The sequence below is a fragment of the Varroa destructor genome, unplaced genomic scaffold, assembly GCF_002443255.2.
Source record: "Varroa destructor unplaced genomic scaffold, Vdes_3.0 BEIS01000006.1, whole genome shotgun sequence".
NCBI classification, from domain to species: domain Eukaryota; kingdom Metazoa; phylum Arthropoda; class Arachnida; order Mesostigmata; family Varroidae; genus Varroa; species Varroa destructor.
The window spans coordinates 30,103,428-30,125,266 of record NW_019211459.1 but is presented as its reverse complement, the minus strand read 5'-3'; the positions used below and the strand labels follow the sequence as shown (position 1 = coordinate 30,125,266).

The 21,839-nt window shown below is 38.0% G+C and overlaps 1 protein-coding gene and 1 long non-coding RNA gene across 17 annotated transcripts in view; one reads left to right on the top strand and one right to left on the bottom strand.

Annotated features, from left to right (window-relative positions):
* LOC111252382 (uncharacterized) overlaps window positions 1–21,839 on the top strand; it is a 158,026-nt gene that overhangs the window by 6,616 nt on the left and 129,571 nt on the right. For 10 of the 16 annotated variants that reach the window (XR_015329646.1, XR_015329641.1, XR_015329648.1 and 7 more), the window contains exons 2-3: window positions 1,833–2,508; window positions 2,843–2,856. The exons of 1 other annotated variant lie outside the window; for it this stretch is intronic. Coding sequence is in view for 7 of the 15 variants with exons in the window: in XM_086992074.1 (XP_086848200.1) it covers window positions 2,429–2,508; window positions 2,843–2,856 (94 nt within the window). In the remaining 8 variants the exon portion in view is untranslated. Of the gene's footprint in view, window positions 1–410; window positions 459–1,832; window positions 2,509–2,842; window positions 2,857–21,839 lie in introns of all 16 variants that reach the window. 5 more of the 16 variants (XR_015329647.1, XR_015329649.1, XR_015329643.1 and 2 more) reach the window with 4 other exon arrangements.
* On the bottom strand, window positions 14,509–15,680 carry LOC147755104 (uncharacterized). The gene is made up of 2 exons (XR_015329650.1): window positions 15,546–15,680; window positions 14,509–14,950 (listed from the first exon to the last, which is right to left on the bottom strand). It is a non-coding gene; the product is annotated as an uncharacterized LOC147755104 (long non-coding RNA).

Below are 21,839 nucleotides of genomic sequence, written 5' to 3'. Positions count from 1 at the left end.
CCGTTCTGCGATCTTTTTTTGTTTGCGAGGTGCACTTGTATTTTTCAGAGCTTAAAACTTTTTATTGGAATACGGCTATTCAGTTTTTTAGTAGGCAACTTGCAACAACTATAGAAAAGGAGCGCTTTTCAAATATACTTTTCACCTTTGAACCACATCGTTAAAGACAGCTCGCCTTTTAAATTCTGTGTTCAGTGAAGGATCTATGAGTGAAGGCAACGTCAGCCGCTAGTTTAAAAAACTTTGGCCTGGTGCAAAGGTTGTCCGATTCATTTTCACGAATCCTGGTTCGATGAAGTTCCCAGTATTTTTATTATTTGGAGATCGTGAACAAACTCTGCAATACGCAAACTAATAAATAATGTTAAACCACTTCTATTGTATGATCGCGATCTCGATGGTGCAAAAAGTGCAAGGGTTACATTTCAAGATTTCCTGCCATCCATCATGTTCAGCAGGTACTTATTACTATGGTTATGATCATAAAAACTTACCCTTAATATACATATTCAAGTCTCGATATGATGTCGAAATTGCCTCTCGATACAGGTTCCTATACCCCAGAAATCTAGAGAACTTAAGAAATAATTAACTTATCATTCGAGTAGCAAAAGGTCATAGATGATGCATTTTTCGAGTAAAAATAAAGGAACTAAGCTATTGAAAACAACTCGAAAAGTAAGACCTTACTATTCAGCATTTATGAAACAATCTAATATTTATATTATTAAGAACAGTGCTGAGATACCCTATATGTGAGCTTATCACAATAAATATTACCACTTCTCAGTTTAGGAATATTACACAGACTGAGTAGGTGTCGCTATCACACATTTCGAGCTCCTGCTTACTGTACACACATCCTGTAAGAAGTATCTGTCGTTACTCGACCATAATAAAAACTTTTTTCACATACGATTAGAGAATATTACATTAGTCATCTGTAATTCTTTAATGGTAAAATGCCAATACGTGCTTTTAACGATACTGCGATTCATTTTACGCGATTTTAGCACCGGCTCGCAGAATCTTATTTTCGTTATTGTACTAGGGAAAGATACCATAAATAGACGCAATATTCTTACCTGTAAATTGTTGTTATCTGTAACGGACATTACCCCTACTTATTTGATAAAATCCTATGAGGTAAAATAATACAACTGCATTTTTTGGAGAAGATTATCTTGTTGTGATCGGATTCTATATAGTACAAGTGTACATAACGGTAAAAAATGCAACTTAAAAACATTACAGCAAATGATTCTAAGATTTAGTTTTAAGGGCAGATTTAACGACGGTCTATATCTTGTTGAACATTAACGCGGCAGAAAACCGAGTTTTTATATATTTTACAAAATAAATCACTTTTCATTTTTTCGCCGCAATTTTTAGTTCCGTGTGTGTAAAAGATGCGTAGTGGTTATTGTAACATAGCTCAATTACTGTACAGGCATCATTATTTAACGTTTCATATATGCACATAATGCTGAATCGAATTCTTCAAGTGAGACAAACCCGACCAAACGACGGAAGCGCTTCATTTCGCTTGACTTATAAAAACAACTTCACAGACTACCGATGGAAGGCTTGCAATCATAACCTAAACAAGCAGGAATATTATACAATTTACTAACGGTAATTTCGCTTGAGCACGATACCTTAGCTATTTTAGGACCTACTATAATGCAAGACCGAGCCCTTCTACTTTTCTTTTATTTTGCTATCAGTATTTTTTTTTAAATAATATGTATCTTTTTTTCTTTCTAATTCCTAATATTATATGCAAAATATGTAAGAAATGCATCATTAATGTTAGACTTCTAAATTTGCAGGTTAGTATCAGCAATGGAGCAAGAGAACGAAGCTGATCGAAGCCCGAGTCGCTATGCCGAGAAAGAGGGCGTAATTAGGTACTACAAATAGCATGAAGAGATCCTTCCCTTTAAAGATAAAAATGTCGCTGGACTATAGAAGCAACTACTCAGCAATGGGATACAAAAATGTTATGCAAGCATAGAGCTAGGTGTCAGAGGCGGCAACAGAAGCAGAAACGGGGCAGTGTTGGCAGGAGGCTTTCGTAGATAATGCCGAGTAGTAAGTAGCTGCTAAGGCAACAACTGAACCTGGTGCAGGCATTGCAGAAACGCTTCCGGGAACTAGGAGTGAGCACCTCCGACAAGGCCTTACAGGATCTAGCGAGTAATGAATGACACATTTTTTGCTTCGGCGCAATGAATAATACATATACATGATATATAGACAGTTATTTGCGCCTCCACATCGCTTGGCGTCAGCCCCCCAAAGAAGCGTCACTATATCCGCATCATACATAAGACAGGAACAGAGAGAAAATGCTCTGTCGGCACCTGCTCTTGGCGAGAGCTAGGAAAATATGGAAAAACAACAACCAATGATAAGGAGCGTGTAAATGGCTGGGTATATCCGTAGTCCGATGCGTACTCGATCATTTTCATCTATGAGGAATCACTCTCTCGGAAGGTGGGCGCGGTGAGGTTGCGCTTAGTAATTGCATTTTTTAATATTATTCCTGATAGAACGAGCCTGAGCTATGCAACAATCATATATATAAAAGATTGTTTACCTACCCTATTTAGCGAAATGCTCTAGTTAAGAATTAATAAGAACGACATACTATGTGGAAATGAAATCTAAAATTATTTTAGTTATAGATGAATAGGATATAAATAACGCTACCCGACGATCAGGCATAAAACAGTTCGATTGTGTACGATACAGCGTTTCACGCTAAAATCTAAAATGAGAATCAAATGATACTTTAAATCGTATTTCTAAGAAACCTGATTTTTTTTTTCAATTTTAGGAAATACGACAAAAGTGAGTACTGAACATCTTTGTTGTAAGTAAAGCATTGAAAAAAGACATTGTAAGCTGTCTCCTGTCTCTGTAGGTAGGTCTTCTGAATACATAAAACTTTAACTCCACTTCCAGTAATCCAAAAAAAAAAACAAATATTTTTTGCAATGGCAATACTTCCAGTCAGAAATAGCAGTAGGAGATCGTTCAATACTGTGGCTAATAGCAACGCTAGTGTCAAAAGGTAGGTTGTTCAGAAGAATGTAAGCGGTAGGAAAGGATTAAGCTAATCATTTGCAGCTGTTGTCTACAGGGTCAGAAGTAACTAGCAAATATCCCAGTTCAGTGAATTTCAGTGGCCTCCTATAGTGTAACGGTTAAAGTGTGATGCTAAAATATATGCACGTTATAGTTCGTAAGTATAAAATTTTATTTTTTATCTAATATTTTTTATTTTTTTATTTACAATTTTTACATTTGCTTTGTTTTTCTTGAAGAGGTTGAGACCTGCGAAAAGTATAGGAACGCAGTCTGTGGACAAGCTTTAGACTTATTACTGGTAATGTTATATATTTCTAGTATACAATCGTTTCCAAAATCTAGAAATTTCTTTGGACTTTTTCTATACAAAAAATACCGAAATTTGAACCATATCGTTCCATAAACTTCTCCTTAAGTCAAAATGCTTTGATGCTTAGTCCAATCATTTTTTAACAGTCTTTAGCTATAATTATTTTTCATCCAGCTTTTCTTTGAAACAATTAAAGTGTTTCTCAGACTACTGTTGCGTTTGGTCAAATTCAGGTCCTTCGGCACAATCCATGCTGCGAGCCTCCGAATAAGCTTTCAGAATGATCCGACACGTCTAAGCTTTCTGCGAGCTTCCTAAGGGTAATTCGACGCTTCTCCAGGACAAGGTGTTATACCTTTCCACGTTTTCATTTGAAATGGCTGTGACAGGTCGCCTAACATTAAAGTTGTTTTTACCTCTCTCTCTCGTCCGTTGCCGCCAATATCGCCTGTACATTCCATGAGTCTTGTGCAGCATTCGCACCACTGATGAACACTTGCTTTCACTCATAGCACAGGTCACGATGCACGCTGTTTAGTATCATATTTTCGTTTTCAGAAAACGAGGCCCGATTCCGTTTAGCCGGCCAAAGCCCAGCGTCCCTTTAATCTTATAGACCTCACTGAACAGTTTTCTCCGAATTCTCATTCGGTACAAATTTATAAACATCACATACAAACCAAGTCGTTTTTAAGCAATTAATCGTGTGACAAAATTACCCTTCTTAAAATTAGTGAGTGCCTCATCACAACTATTTTTAAATGTGTTAATTATTGAGCTTATTTACGACTCGAACTGAATTTGACTGTAGACAGGTGATTTAAAATTTGCGAAATCCTTACTACAAAAATAAACCCTCGTTTTCAATTTGTCTACTCACTTTATATCACTATTTTTTGGTAGATACGACAAACAATTGGGAAGCAACGGGATTAACCTGGACATGATGAAATCTCAGCTTTCTACGACTAGACGAATGCAGTCGTATGGACTTTTAAAAAAACAATATTTGTTTTACGGTCAGTGAAAGTTTCATTGGAAAAATAAAAGTAAAAAAGCAAAGCTTCTAGGGCCCACCTGTATGAGCCCTCAAGGGAATACACAGTTCCGATAAGAATTGTGTTGTACGAATTAAGCGACAAGACTCAAATCTTTTCTTTTATGTCATGATCTTTAGCCAACTATTGTGTAGTCAAGCCATTTGCAACTGACTAAAATAATCGCACACACCCATACATTTCGTAGTACCTATTATTTGCATACGTGAATTATCGGAATATCAGAATAATCAACGTGCAGAGGTATCCTGGAAAATACGAAGCCTACATACGGCCCATACCTAATGCAGCCGCATGTGAACATGTTTTTGGAACACCACCGAGTAAACAATCAGAATTACATTAAACGGTTTCATCTGCTTACAAGAGTCAATATTTTATTTACTTGGTTTATTAATATATTTCATATATTAAGTAATGGGCAAAATCATCCTCAGTAATTAATAACTTAAATATATTTTCGTTTATAGCTTTAAATATGACTCAGTTAATTAGAAGTGCAGTAACGAAGGCCATACAGTAATTATCAGCGGCGAGGATATCGTCCACCATCTTGATGTTAACTCTAAGAACTTTTATCTTTATAAATCTTTTTCTGCCTACTTTAATAGCGAATCTGCCTGCTATTAACAGCAAATTAGTCATAGACCGTTTAGTTTCGTGGGATGGGAAGTGTGCAAGTCGCACCAATTATTATAGCAGTGTTTTTCAAAAGCCTATCAAGTGTCTGGCATGCTATCGAAAAAAAGTTAAGGCGCAGTAGTCACTGCACAGTGCCTCTCTGCTTCGAATTCCCTGTATATACAGAAAAGATTTTACTAACGTAAGGGTAACCAATTACTGTTGTAATTCGTCTTATATATTGTATTACACTAAAATTATGATCGCCTATTTTGTTGATAGGACTTTAAAATGCTTTTAAATGAGTTTTATTTAGGCGGAGTAATTCGAATGCACAGGTCATACTCTAAGGAAAAGACAAAACGGCTCAATATATTATGTTCATCTTCGTTAGTCTAGCAAGACACGCTCTCTAATTTACGAGAATAAATAAAAGTTCAATAACGAATGGTAAGAGACTAAGTCGGTGAATTCAGTACAGGACTGCTAACTTTTATTTGAACGGCTTCCAGCTGTAGATGGAATGTTTATATTATATTTAATCGGTATATTTTCCCGAAAAATAAATGATTCAGGAGTGTGGATTACAAATTATTAACAATATTCTAGAAAAATTGATAAAAAATAGAAGCCTTACTAGTTTGCGGCATGTCTTATATAGCACAAGGGACACACTTTAAATTGTCATGGTCCTTGCCTTCCTCAAAAAAAAATTGCTAGGAATGTTTATTGTTGGTAATCTCTTGAAGACATTATGTGCTACCTGACTGTGAGAAACGAATATAAAAATGTACTGGAAGGCATAAAAATGTGGGATGCAACCAGTAACAATGCATATGGATTCCTGACATCCTTTAATAAATAAGAGCAAACACATCCATTTCTCAAATGTTTGTCGCCAAGGATGAGAGATTGATCGTTTACTTTCCTGAGCGGGAACGGCAGGTTTCCTCACCACGGAGCCTGCATCTATGGAGATTCTGGTTTGCACCCAATGGGACCGTAAAGCGCAGTTGTGCTACAAGCTTCTTCCTCCTAGACTAACATTTTCTACGGTACGGAAGTCATGATAAGTTGAGCAACTCATAAGAGTCGCCATAAAATTTGCCTGAAACTTTACACCAGAGGCGTTAGTGGCTTTGGTCGCAAGTATTTCGCACATACATTTAATTAAAATGCCAAAAAGTATTGAATTCTCTTTGTAACGAATCTTTTCGTCATCAACAATAGTGCAAAAAAACAGCAGCATTATTGACACCTGTTTGCTATGTCGGACACTTTGACACAGCGATTTCTTTAAATTATTTACTGGAAGTTTGCACGCATATCTCGGATAAACTCGTGTAGCAGCGAAGCCATACAGACTTAATCTATTGTAGTTTTTATCGGTAACATGTGTCTTACATTAGCCATAACAGGCACAAATATCTAAAAATTTGAGAACTACTACACTCCAACGCCATACGCAAAGTCGCTTCTATGATATCTAAACCATTTTATTGTATGTGTTGTAAACCTTACAAAAAGGTATGGCACTGGATTATTTTAAGTTACTATACTAACTTAAAATACTCCGGTAATTTTTGAATATTTTAAAAATTCTGAACATTTGCTGAACAAATCGTTTTACAACACCAACTTTATTAGATTAGTATTACGTCACATAGGAGAAGAAAATTGCAGTTTGAAAAAGCTACGCCACCACAAAAAAACTCACGCTCAACTCAGAAAACGAAAATCCACCAAAAAGCCCCCAGCCTACAAAAAAAAAACCTCAAAAGGGACCATTCTACAAAGACGGTTCCTAGAGCGTCAAACAGGCATCCAACTTTAGTGCATATATATATTGTAAAAATGTAATTAGTGGATACCAATACTATTGCAACTATTGGGCTAATGTAAACAGGTCACTATAGTAGTCTGGTCATTAAGACGGCGACATTATCATTAATGTAGCCGAAATCACAACTCAGCAGAAATCATAGAAGGGGTAATCATATAAAGCCAACACAAAGGTCGACATGCGAGAAGTGGTTGGCTCCACTATCACAGGGATGCTCAGGTGCTAGGTAGGAAATAATTTAGGCTGGTGTAAGTCTTGCCAAAAGGCTCAAATTGAAACGGAAGACCCACGCATGCGTTGGAACGGAGGATGGCATTGTCTCGCCACCATCTTGTGCAGCATTGTATAAATTGCTGTTGGTTCGAAAGAAGATTTACCTCAGTGGGTTTCATTGCAACTTAGAAAAGTGGGTATCACTCTCAACGTCAGTTGTCAAAGACTGGAACACGAAACTACAAGTACGACTAAGCAGCCTTTTGAAAGAAACAATCGAAGATCTCGGCTATCACTTATGTAGGACCACCAGCGGTGAAACGAACACAGCCCCCCGAGATCGATACTCTAACGCACGAAAAAACCTTCACGCTTAAAGAACTTTTCTCTCAACACAAGGTTTTTAAGTGAGACACCTATAAATTAATGGTTTGTCTTCGGTCGGACTACGTCTGGTTACTACGAACGAATTGGTAAACGTAGCACACAGAGCAAATAAATACATGAGTTCAACGGCGCCGACGCAATGGCGGTAAAAATCCTATCTATGCAGTCTCCAGAAATAATTGCAAACATCGCAAGAAAATCTCACAAAGGTAGGCTGCCATATGAGTGGAAAAAACGAAGGTGGTACTAATACCAAAGGAAAAAGGAGGATATGGGCTTATCTGCCTAATTAACACCATTGCCAAGAACCCACGCAATCTGAATAACTAATACGCATTACCTGAGTGTGTTACCAAAACTAATAAGCATTCTGCCACGCTGGTTCAAATCTCAGCGATAGCAAAGAATATAACCAGATATTAATAATCGGAAAAATAAAGCACGAAACAAATAAATATTTAAGGAATATAAGGTACTAGTGAGGTTAACAGTTGTTTGTGTCGTCGTCATGCCGTCCCATAGGTTTCTTGGATTAATTCCAGATAGGCTCAGCAAGACCCATTCCACTTGGGCTCCTAATGAAATTAAAAAATAGGTGATTCCAAGGACACGTTCAGATAAAACAAATAAATAGTAATGGTAAATAAAAAAATATCAAAAAAAGCGTTTAAACCATTATAGAAGATTGCCTGCAATACCATGGTGAACCATTGGGTCGGCTCTCATTCACTCAGTACGGTTTCAGAAAGAATCCTTCGGCCCGCACCACCATCCAACAAGTGGTTCAGAAAGCAGAACTGGTCCACGACTAAATTAAGGAAACAGGATATTTGCGAAGTGATCCTATTCAGCGTAAAGAACGCATTCAATAATCTTTCGTGGTTTTAGGTCGCGTTTATTGGATATTTAAATGAAACGGCACTGGTACATTATCTAAGAGAATCGTTTTTTAGTGAATAAGATGGAGCTCTTGTGTAACTTCGAAAACCTTTTTGAGAGACGTTAAGGGAGCGTGTCTGAGCGATGATGAGCCCTAGTGTATGCGAGAATAAGGTACACCGGGGCATAATGCCCGAAACTTTGTTTGCATTTCAACATAATCTATATTATTGAGCCATGTATAAGCTGTTTCTTCTTAAGGTCAGGCTTCCTTGCCCGGGATGACCGTGACACAAGGATGAATGTGAATGCGATAATTCGAGATAAGCCTGCTCAAGCGCAAACCTGAAAGCTTATGTATTTACGCGATGCCTAACGCGCCACGATGACGTTGCCAAATATGGTTAATACTGCTGTCAACTGTGGGTCGAAAGAGGCATCCTTTAATTTCAGCAATCTCGCAGTTAGTCCTGTACAGGCCGTTGTTCTTGAAATCTGAGTTCACGGAGATTGATTATTCCTTAATCTACCTTGTAATTATTGTTATGTATTGGTAGATATGTTATATTGGCATACAGTGCGATATGTAACGACTTAGATGCCCTACCCAAAAACTGTAGTTTAACTATATGGAATTGCAAGGTCTTCTTGAGAGTGTATACATTCTTACCCGGCGTCGTAAGCACTGATGTGCGGGCCGCCTGAAATTAAAGTTAAATTTTTTAAAAGATACACCTTGTGGTCTTCGTATGAAAAAAAAAGACGCTACGGTGCGTTTTTAGGTCGACTACCGTGGCCTGAATGCTTAGCAAGCGACATACACATTTGCTGCTATGGATCGACGACGCCCATCTTCGATGTCCCAATTGGCACCCGCTATTTAGGTACTCCAGATGCGATTAGCAGGTACTGGAAAATTAGTATGCATCACGATGACAACGAAGAAACGGCATTTTACACTTCAGAGGCCTGTATTGTTTCAAGCGCATACCATTTGCCTACATGCTCCCGATATTCCACAGGCTAATAGATAGGATCCTTAGAGCTATATCAGACGACCCTCATCTCTCTCAGTGATGTTGTCATCACTTCGTTCGATTTGTACCTGCAGAATGATCTGGCGAGCATCGACCATGTCAGTCTATTGTTAAAGGCGAAAAATCATACTTTTGATTTTTGGAGGCGGTAGATTAGGGCTATAAGATCATTACCGACAATGTTTTCCTGAATCTAAGGAAATCCCGGTAAGGAGACCCTGTTTACTCCGGCTTCAGGTAAGTTGTTTTGCGTCCTACTGCCGGCAGTTTATACGGGACTTCAGCTTGTATGTCCCATTTACGCCATAGTTAACATGAAGGACCTCGTTCGGGATACCAACTATGAGGGGTACTCTCGACTGTTGAAGAGGAGGAAAAAAACCGGACCTGTGTATTTTCCGATATAATTCTGAGGCACACTGGTAGACGAATTTTAGTGGAAGCAGGCTGGGGGGATGCTACTCATGAGAGAGGAAGCACGAGTGAGTCTCCGCATACCCTAGTTGCCGCTCGATCGACAGCAGGGCTAGATGTTGCTTGGCGGTAACATAGGCCACCAAGAAATTCTGGCCGTATTTTGTACGGGTGGTTATTGAAATTACTGCATCAAAATATTTGAAGAAGAGAGGAAACCTTTGTCCAAAATTGACCCCCAATTGACCCCCTGGGTCTTAAGCTTTTGTACGTACGATTCCAGAAGTACGAAGTCCTTCAAAAGAAGGAAACCCTAAACATCAACTTGATGTTTGCAGTGCCCTTTTTGGGGGTGGGGGCGACATGGTTTAGGTGGCTGGGATGTAGATTTTTTTGAATGCTCTTCCATGGTAACCATTAGCAATAAGTATGCGGTTACCCTTGGTTCAAACGTCAGCACTGACAAATTACCAAATGTCGAGGAATGTAAGTACCGAAGAAGACATTGAACTCATCGCTACAAAGGATCTCTTTGTATACTTACCATATCCTTTTATAGGGCTGTTGGGTTTAATAAACCTTCAGAAAGCCCTTTTGCGTCCTAGTGGTGGTCGATTGTTGCACAGCTTTTGTTTTACTCATGCTGGACGCGAGAGCGATACTCAGATCTGTGGTCCGTGCGCTGCAAGTTGCTTAGTACTCCTCCGGAGTTTCGGCATCATCCTAATGGACAACATGACCTGTGCGAGAGATGGCCGCCAAGGGTAGTTCGGACGATTACTTATGACACTTGGCTGCCGATTCCAAAGGCTGACTCCTCGGGCGACATTTTTTCTCAATACCTACCTAAACTAAAGCTTGGAAAAACATCGTTCAAACAAATTTTCGGTTACCGAGTCGCCCTACCTGGAGAGCTCTCCGGATATGGGAACGTTAGGAGACATCCCCGCGGCGCTGCGCATATGCGTACATTAACTCCTTGTTAAGCAACAAAGTGAAAATGCGGTGCGAGCGGGGAAAGGTTCCATTATAAAGGTTCCATGACGGCGTGCGAGTGCCAATAAAGGACGAATGGCCAACGTTCAGATAAAAAGCTGTAATTATACTACCGTGGGCCCTTCGCAATTGTGCGACGAGTCCATATAGTTACCCGATTGCAATACTACAGATCGACAATACATCGTAAATGGAGGATGTAGTACAACCAAACAAACAAAAAAGATGCATGCAACTAATGTTTTGTAATTTCTAGGTAAATTGGCCATAGACGGTACATGAAAAGCTTCCTAATGCCGAATAGATTGTGGTAGGTTGATAGCAGGTTTGTTGTTCGCAAAAATCTTGAGCTCGGTTCTCCCGTTTAAGGTCGTTGATCGTCATATCGAACATACATTCACTGTATGAGCACCACGAAAATAGGTAGTTTTTTTGCCCATGAAACTCTTAAGACAATTATAAAAGTTTAATATATATATATATAAGGCATATCGTCTTGGATCTAAAAAGTATTTTTCGTTTTTAAGGAGTGCCCACTACTGGCTAAAGGACGTTTGGCGCTGCTATTCATAAAAACCGTCATTGTTTAAACGTAGCCCACAACAATTGGATGGTGTTTAAATTCAAGAATCATAGTGACTACTTCAATGAGTTAATTATCTTGAACTTATTTCTGAAGTTGTTTTAGCTTGTATGCTACATCATGGTTTTCGTAAACCTGACATTAACGCTTTATTCCAGCAACTCTGATATTAAGAGAAGCAGATACGTATCACCATGACAGAAACACCGTTAGTGCAATAAAAATTTTGTAAGTAGCAGAAAGTAAACTGTTGGTCATATGTAACCTATGTTATTCACTATAATTTAGTAGTAATTACATTTAAAATTAGGAGAAATACTGTTTTTTAACAGTCTGTTTTTCTAACTGTACACATACGTGTTACACAACTTAAGCCTTTCTCTGCCTCACCCTGCAATAAAATCCAAGTTTTCTTGACAGTTGTTTTAGTTTCGACTGGAAACTCTCAATTCGCGATCGCATCTGATCGCTCACAACCCACGTGGTATTAGGATTCGAATCCCCTAGCATGTGGCTCTTATATTAATTTTAGATCAAATACTTGAAATTATTTCCTAACCGATCTATCGCACGGCACTACATGAGAACTATCTGAAAATGTCAAAACAGTACAGATGCCTGTAAAAAAAAACTTCAGTAGGGTTCGTCCATCCATAGATGCATTGGAAGGGGACAATAACGACACATCAATATAAAGATCTTGTTCGTGTACTCTCTTCCAAGGTAGAATTTTGCAAAGTTTTCTAAGGCGAAACAGCATTTCAGGTATTGGTTCTATTATGGCTGTGTGGCTTAACACTTAAAGCATCTATACTAATCTCTTATGACGGAACAGATATGAAAAGTGCATCCATTGACTTTAGAGTAATGAATGGTGATGCTGCGGCCTATATATTTTAAAAGAACGAACTTGGTGGTGATAACTTTTTATGATAGGGCATGGTAGTTTTAGCCTCATAGCTATAGACTTTCTCATTTAATAGTGGTCAGGAAAATAAATTCTGATTCTAACACATACTCTTCAAGAGACCCACTTGAGTACTGTATTTATTTATCTATAAATCATCGCCTTTGAAATAACTAAACAAGCAAAGGTTTTGAGTTTCAAAAACAAAATATTTGCGGTTGACTACCTTTACACTATTAGGAATGTCAGTTACCTAGGAAAATATAATCGCTCAAATTGGCATAGTGTCCTGGTCAGTCAAAGTCAACCAAAAACTTCCGATGCATTCAAGTAGCTATCAGCAGATTACGCCAGGCAAAGTGAGCAATGTAGCGAGTGCATGTTGAGAGACTTTACGTGCTCATTATAGGCTACGAGACTTTTTAGTTTAGGCAATAAATCGGCACGTTTTAAAATTTCGGCTATGAAAACATCGAATCCATGTTGATTCTTTTAGTCTTTGCATATTTGCCAGTTTGAGCAAGAGAAAACGAAGATTGAGTTCATCCTGTTACTCGCTGTTATCAGGTTGAAGTAAAAAACCACATAAGATAATATTAGAATGGAAACGTCTTACGCGATATTAACCGCAGCCTTTAGCGGCGGCTGTAAATTGAAGAGTTTATATTCTCAAAAAAATGCGGTTGTTCACTAAAGCTTATTTCACGTACCCAACGTATTAGCGAAGCTATGGTGGTTTTGAGCTCTTTTTTTCCATATATGATATACATTAGCAGCAAGGCCATCCCCTGTGATTTTATAGAGCTATGATCTAGCTTTTATCCTCATCCACAGTCGAAGCCAATTCAGCTTTATAAATAAAGCGACTAACTCATACGGAAAGGTGCCAATATCCCTGGTCGGCACTGACGTAGATAAGTAACAACAACGCGAACATCATTGCCAAAATCACCCGTTGGCCCGCAGCCGCATTCGGTTAGTCGTTACTATGATCGTAGCGGCCGATTTCCAAGAATTACGATTGACACCATAGATGACACCATTTTAAACGATTTTGAATCTAGCTTACAATTATTGCAACGAATAATAAGCAAGTATGTATCTGTTTTTCAGCTATTGTATTACCATCGAATTTTCAATCGAAATATCTGCCTTTCGACTTTCACTCCACCCTATACACATTATTTCGCCTTCTTATTCACCGCAACATTTAAGAACTTAAAATATTAACAGCAAAGCGTTGAGAACTAAGAAAATATTTAGCTTCTACCTTGAAACATGTACTGTCTTTTCTCTTATGGCTGCCAGCTGCAGCTTAGGTTTTTCTGTCCTAAGATGGCTTCATTATCATTCGTGAACGAATCAAGAAGAAGTTCGCTGCATCTGGTGTTGCTTGTCAACCCTACACAGTGTTTCAGTTAGGCGAAGAAGCACCGTTTGGCGTGCCCCATCCCAGGGGATGATGTTAACTAAAGACAAATTACGCTAAGCATACTCCAGAGAGTAACCTGTCGCCTCTATCTACCCAAATCCCTGAGCCTATTCTCCGGCAGCAATATAGCTTCTATAGAGGAGCAGTACAAAAGTATAGGTTTTTGCAATTCATATTACTCCGTAGATAAAATTATTTGAAACTACATACGTTAAACTATGTGAAAAATAGTATATTTCTGTTCAATTTTCGAGGGAGAAACGAAAAAATCACAAAGTGGCTGGAACATTTGAACTATAAAGTTAGTACAAGACATGCTAATCCGGTTAATCGTGCTGAATCTCTGTATAGGTATGCCCCATTATATGTTAACAACTAACTTTATCAGCAGCTGACTCTATTAACAAGTTAAGACACCCAAAATTGGCCGGTTCATGTGTATCGTGTCCGCCCTATGCTATAGTCGGTAAATATTCTGAATGAAGCGCACAAATATACTTTTTACTTCGTCACATTTTTTTTTTTAAGTAACCGGACGCATTTGTGTATGCACATAGTCAAAAAAAACCATACATAGGCTCAAGGAAATCTTCAACAGATAGGCTAATTAGGATAGGAGTTAAGTTTTTAGCTTTCCACGAAGCATTTTATAAGGTGATTAAGGTTCTAAAAAGCCTTTTATATTCGATCAAGGGGCATTACTTAAATCAAATAAGAAGAAAAAAACGCATATGATTGTGACTTCATTCAACTACATCATTTATTCTGGTTTAACGGCTGCAACAACCTTTTAATAATTTAAGTATGCATTTGGGCACAAAACTGAAATTTGCTCTATAACAAATGTATTGAGTTTTACGTTTGATTCTGGCATTATGTTCTGTTTTAGGCGCCTGGCTCCCAGCACGAAATGAAACGTGTTCACGTCCGGTTTGCAACGTAGACCGCCTCACATTCTCTGAGCTTAGCAGACAGCGATGTTAACACTACATCGATATGAGGACTATTGGCCTCTACTAGTAATATCCGTTTTTGCTGTGACTCAATGTTAAGAATACATGCACACATCTAAAAGATTTAGATACTGTAACCGAAAAGTGGTGAATGAAGACGAGTTAGAGATGCATGACGAACGATTGAAGTCCTGTCATTGGTTCGGCTCGATGTTAGCTCTCTGGAAATGGGGATAGAGCTGATTATTAGCGCTAGATAGTTTGAGTCTTGCAGTCCAATTTATGACCGACGAAGATCTAACAACAATAGCATGACTGGTGAAAATCATCAGCAAAACGCTTTCTCTCCGAACGACGGGTGAAATGATGAAATACGGGTGGTACTCGCATGATGCCATGCGTTCGAAAATTATTCATATCACACGCTTTAAAGTGGCTAGCGTGCCTGAGAGACTTTATTCTTCTTGGTCGCTGATCCCCAAAATATTCTGAGGAAGTAGCTCTGTGCTACCTGAAATCTATCATAACATACTACTATGCAGAACCTCCGCGCAAAGGTGATGTGCGCTAAAAAAAAAGGTTTTTCAATGAATAACACGAAGCCGCATCAATGAGATATTTAGGCTACCTGCTAGGGTAGTCGTTGCGAAAAATGAAAATAGTTTGTATATGAGACCCCATAAGTTTCGTCCCCTAAATTAACCGGCAGTTTTACTTGGTGTGAGGCTTGGAGTACGCGGCCATTTAAAACGAATAAAGGTAGCGTCATCTGACTGCGGTTTTTTGTAAAAAACTTGGGATTCTTTTTGCACTCGCCTCAATAAGATTAGGTTTGCATTGTCGATAAAGCAGGCCTCTTTTGATATCACATCGCGCAAGTCACCTATTGATGAGCTAACGGATTTGATTATATTTCTAATGTTAACTGTGAATATAGCTCCCACGTCCGTGACTTCTTATCAGCACACAAGTTTTTGTTGATACGGTATCCCACGGTGTGGAACATCGTTTTTGCCATTTGATCATTGATGCCAAAGATAAGTTCTGACGGATGCATATTATTGTTTTTGATCTGGTGGGTGTTTAGATACCTAAGAAGGACGTGTTGTGAAGGTAGACTTACGCATAATTTACTAACTGTCTAAAACTTTGTAAAAATTTAAATCAAATGGCGAGTAGATCGTTTTTTCCAACTGATTGAACACAATCTTTTTATTTATTAAGGAGAACAAATTTATTTTGCTGACTCTGCTGTATTACGATAATATTGTTATTAATAATATTTATTATTTAAAATGGCATTAATATAGAAGCTCAATATTTTTGTAACATTTACTCGTAATTACATCAAAGAAGGTGATTCCTTGGCAGTAAGTAGTTACTGATGATATACTCATTAATAGTATCCAATTTTCCATTTTAATTTTAAACGTTCCAAGTCTTTATATTAATTTTCACTGGACTCCGTATTGATCCAGTTCTGAGAGATTTTAGTTTAGAGACAATAAGTAATGACATTTGCCTTTTGCACTTCAACTACTTTGTTTTGGCACTTCAACTTCTTTATCGAGTTCTCTGCCAATCCTTTAGGTTATTTTTTTTTTTTGTCGCGAATTTATGCACTCAGGTTTGTCTATCTAGGGATCAAGCATTCGTATGCCTCTCTAAATTTAGTTCAGAATGTGGTCATTCTGAAGAAGTCTCTATCTACTGAAAATAAGCTTATTGTTCCTAAAAGGGGTACCTGATTGGTAAACCTGAAATAGCACAACAGGCGCCAACCACTGTCACCGTGTGTGGGCACTCAGTGGCTGTCGCTCACAAAAAAGTTATCATATAGTGCCTTCGGCTCAGTCATGTGAAAACAGACACTAGTTTGTTTTTCTTTTTTGCTAAATATATTTTAATCACACTAAAAAGAGCTCTGCCTTTTGGTTAAAGTTCATATCAAATCATCATTGAAAATATTGCAATGCGTGATGCTATATGCTTGCTGTCGGGTGTTCTAGCTCAGCAGCTGATTATATAGTGGTTAATACTATAGAAGTAACAACTGAATGCAGCAGAGCTGACCCACCACTGGTAGAACCATGGTCATACGTGCAGTGTTTGCAACAGAAATGCGCTCCTGATGATACTGATGTGCGCAGACACCGGTGGTGAGCTAAACGAAAACAAGGTAGGAGGGGGGGGGGGGTGCGGACAAGAACACAGATAAGAACCGAAACGACAAGGGACAAGTTTGTGGCAGTAAGTCGTCGACGCAAACGAAGAGAGCAACAAAAAGGCCAATTAAGACCTCACCGGATCAACCACTAGGTCTCAAAAAGGAATTAGTCATGTGTGCTGCTGATATGAACAATGAGTACACCCCTCTAGGGGACTCCACTTTATCTGTATCAGAATAGAAACTTTTTCCAAGGCTTACGTCTGATTTAGTTTTTAAATAGTACTGTAATCATATTAATATCCGTGACCTTAGATCAAAGAGTGAGTACGAACAGCTGATACGGTTACTGACAGGAAACAAGATTGATACTGCGCGCATTTTGGAGACTTCCCTACAAAACTCTGATAATACCGCTTTTATAATTAATGAGTGTTAACACTTTACGGTAACTTGCTTTACGCGCCGCAATGACGATGTGTCTCAATATATTTACCATTTTTTTCTAACTGCGGTCTGCAAATTACTTTTTGTCAACAAATGGATCCACATAAGACATAAAGCGTTGTCTGAGATCGCAATCCGGGTCGAAATCTACCCCAACAACGATATTAATATAATTTGCTACCAAATTAAGGATAATTTGCAGATAAGAAATATTCAAACTACCTATCGTGTTTCTCGGACAAGTATTTATTACTCGTAACTGTAGGACAAAAAAAGAGAAGAGCCCGAAACGCGTATAAATCTTGGTGCGCCTGTAGCTGAGGTCACTTCAACAATCATACCGTTTAATGTCTTCTCTGACCAGTATCCTGTTTTTGCTCTTAATGTTTGGCAACCGTTTTTTTGTTTACAAATGTAGATTCCGCAGTCAAGTTCATAAACAATAATCTCTAAAATACTTGCAGTGCCGCTTTTTCGGTGAAGAATTTATCAGCAGATTCTATAGCCGTGCTCAAAAGATCTGCCCACTAAGTGCGATAGGGTCTGATCACGTAATATAAGAAGGCTATAGTGAAGTAAATAAATTATTTGCTTTTGTTTTTGCAAAAGTGTATCGGATTGCAGTTTACCCGTCCGGGGGTATGCATAGTCGACTTATTTCTTTAGAATTTCATTTCTTTAGTGTCGTTTAAGATGCACCAAGTTACTTCTCACTTTAAAGCAAAGACTAGCCTTAATAGTACAACGAACTATAGACCTACAATCATGACTCATTTTTGTGTAAAGCTCTCTTAAGAATTTTTCATATGTCTGCTTGGAACTCGTTTTTTTCAACATAATTTCTTTTCAAATATCCTGTACGGCGTTTTTGGCTCGCGCTCCTGTAATCTAGTTCTTTGTTGTATATATGAGCGCAATTCTTTCGATGGAAGAAATGCCATCAAAACTGCAATTAATTGGTCTCGCAAGGGCGTTTGGCGCCATTTCACATGCCGCCTTTTGAATTTAATTTCCTAATATGGCCTTTCTCCTGTTATTTGTATTCGGTTCAAGTCTGATCAGACCCAACGCATTTAAAGAGCGGTGTCGAATCACCATGTAGTAATACATCGGGTTTAATGAAGTTCACTCCGTGTTTATCCCTTATGTAAATGTGCTGTTTTTCCACAACAAATCCTGTGGAGATCGATTGCATAAGATTTATTTTACCGACAACCTCGCTCTCATAAAACAAACAGATTCGTAGACCGCTTATTATCACAACCCGCTATGAATTTGAGAATAAACTAAATAAGCTAAAATACACTTGTCCTTCTTCTAAATCTTGAAAAGAAAATGTGTCCGTTTCGAAATTTCAATTTTTTTTGACATACCGAGTAATTCAATCATACGTAGCAGTGGTGTAGTGTAATGAATTTCGGAGTTACAGAGGTATACTTGGAACTTCATCGTTGCATCAAAACCATAGAATATTCTGCGCAGAATAACTCAGAGTTATTAGCTATTGTGCAGTCGTTTGATTGCGTCAAGTAATTTTATGTAGGTGCTGTTTTTTTGTTACATACTACACATATGTTCTAGATATTTCACTAGTATGTAAGTCGTTTTTAATCTTATCCTTTTCAAGTCAATGCGACTTGTAAGCTTATACGCTTGAAATTGATTATTTGCACAAGCAAACAGAAGTGTCCCGTTTGCCGATACGGTATTCAAATACCTGAATCAGGACCACTAAACAACGATGTGACGAAATCGCTAACGTAACGCGATCCTATTGATAAAACAGCAACAGGGTAATAGACTGACCGCAAAAATTTTAGAACTCGAATTTGAAAGGAACAAGTTTGGTTCATATTCGGGAATCTGATCTGTAGTTATATATTCAAGCAATAGGTCATCTTTAAATTGCAATGGAGGTTTTTAGGGTTACTGGTACGGGTCGCAACGCTTGATTACGCTTACCGCGTATGTGCACTAATACACGGCCTAAAGCCGCCCGCGTTTTCACTAGTGCTCGCCTACTTCCTGGATATGAGGATCTCAGTTGACAGTCTGGTGTAATGAGATCGTGTGATTATCCTCAACATTATCGAGCTGTTGTACTTCTGTGACGCCTGCTCGCACGCACGTGCACATGAACGAACATGGTTCTTAGATTTAAGAAACCTTAGAACAACCTCAGAGTTAAGACACTGTAGTTTTACCACTCATCCTAACCCTCCTAATCCATCCTCGAATTGCATCAGTGAATCGCTCTTCTACCGCTACCACCAACCGTAGTAATGGCGCACTTTGTCCAACAATGATATACATCATTGTTTACAGAATCCTTTTTTATATTAAGTTCATCGGTTGTAGTGCAATTCACAATTTTTGTAACCTTTGTCAGTGCCAAACGGTGTACGGTCGTTGAAATCACAGGATTACTTTCATAAAGCTTTTATGAAGAAAGACTTACTCTTGAATTCGCTGTTTATGTTAAAGATGACCAAAAGTTTCTATGTTCGGCCCTAATCACTTGCACAATGGTTTGTGCTTGAAATTTGAAGTAATGAGGCTACGTTTCGCTGGAAGTTTTTGGTCGCCGACACTGACCTAGGTCAGATGATATCTTTCTGTTTATTTTCTGTATTCTGGAACTCAATGGATACAATGATAACGTCGATCACGATGTCTATGCCCGCTGAGTTCATCGAAATCACGTTTTTTATGAACTTAATGTCATTTCATTCACCTGTCTATCGTGTAGAGGGTCATTAGGGCCATCCGCGCCGTCAATCTCTAGTACCATCCTAGACAGAACATGCGCTATTGTGAAGACCGTGTCTGTTAAGAACTTGTTGTCTCTATCAGTTCTATCAGCTGGCAAAAACAGCAGAGGCTGATTTTGCGATTCTATTATAGTTAAGCCGTCACCTTATTACCCTTTATGCTCTTTCAGTTCTCCAGTTCCCAAAATTTTATGTAAATATTAAACTATGTGGAGTTGATCGAGATTTTTTTATAACTATCAGCCGTTCTCTAGCGAGAACATCATGTTCGTGGTCATGCCAGGAAAAAAGAAAAACATGTTTTTTTTTTCTAAATTAAGCGCAGAATTTTAAAAACTAAACAACTATTACGTAAATAGATCCCACAAAATTTTAAATGTTGTTGAGAAAAGTATGCAAAATCTTGTCTGTCCATTTTACATTAGAGTCTACTGGTGTATTTTTATTATTTTTTAGAATAAAGCTGGCTTCCACACTGTTCATGCAAAGCGCTGTCGCTTAAGCAAATTTCTGATAATTGAGCTACCCAAGGGCTGTTCTAAGGGATATACGTAATCCTAGTTCTTCTAATATCGAATCCGCTTCCTGCTTTTATGTAGTTGAAACTCTGGAGTCTTTCTTAATAGTAGCGTAATTGTTATCACGTTATTGCATTCAGTTTAATGTACCAATGATATTTGGCATATAAGTCGTCGCCTTTGCTAAAGGCTGTAGCTGCATCAGCCGCGCATTACCTACTATAAATGCCTAGTTTTGTTATAATATTCTGAGAAAAAGTTCTTAGAGGCTATATTTTTCCAGGACAGTAACTCTTAACATCGAACAAGGCTAACTCGGGACCCAAGATACAGATATAGTATATTAAAGTAATCGTACAACTTAAATATCAGGGAATAGAAATTCATCCTGTTTGAGCAGCGAAAGAGTGCAGGAATTTCTGTGCCAAAGGCCGGTATCATTGGTCCTAACATCGATTAACCAAGAAAGGTGCCCTACATACAAAAGATTGTCAATGGATAGAAAACATAAACCTGTAGTGCCAGTGATAGGGTTCGAATATAAAAGTAGGCACACTTCGTTTAAATACGTACTTTCCGTGAAAATCCGTCAGCAAACAATATTGTCTATTGAATTAAAAGTGTTTACTCCTGCACTGTCCTCGATAACCGTATGGTGTTCAATAGGTGATATTACTATATATATAACAATACCATGTGGAGCTTTAAAAAATGAAATAGAGTTGCAGAACTTTTTGAAACGAGAAAATATACGAGATAAAGTTATGTAGCCATTGAATATCCGTTTGAGGTTACTATGTCATAAAATATCTTATTACATTATTCAAAAAAAGTAATTCGTAATAAAAGTAATAAAAAAAGTAACGTTTAAAGGAAGCTCATTCGTTTTATTTCCGTTTAATATTTTTCTATAATATATATACAGAGCTATTAATATTGCTTGGTTTTATCTCAAAGCAATCGTACTTCTTAATCATGAATTTAATGAAAGATAAGTCTCTTCTAAACCTAAGGTAAATATAATAATTAAGAGTTTAAATAAGATAATAAGGTAATTTCAACAAATTTCTTACTTATTATTATTAATAATGAGTCAAACTTCGATTAACGTATGTGATATGCTTGGGAAACTTTTGAGCATTTTCAAAAAGAAATACCGTACATTATTAGCGAATTAAGTGCCTTTAATTCGTAAAGGCACGTGCAC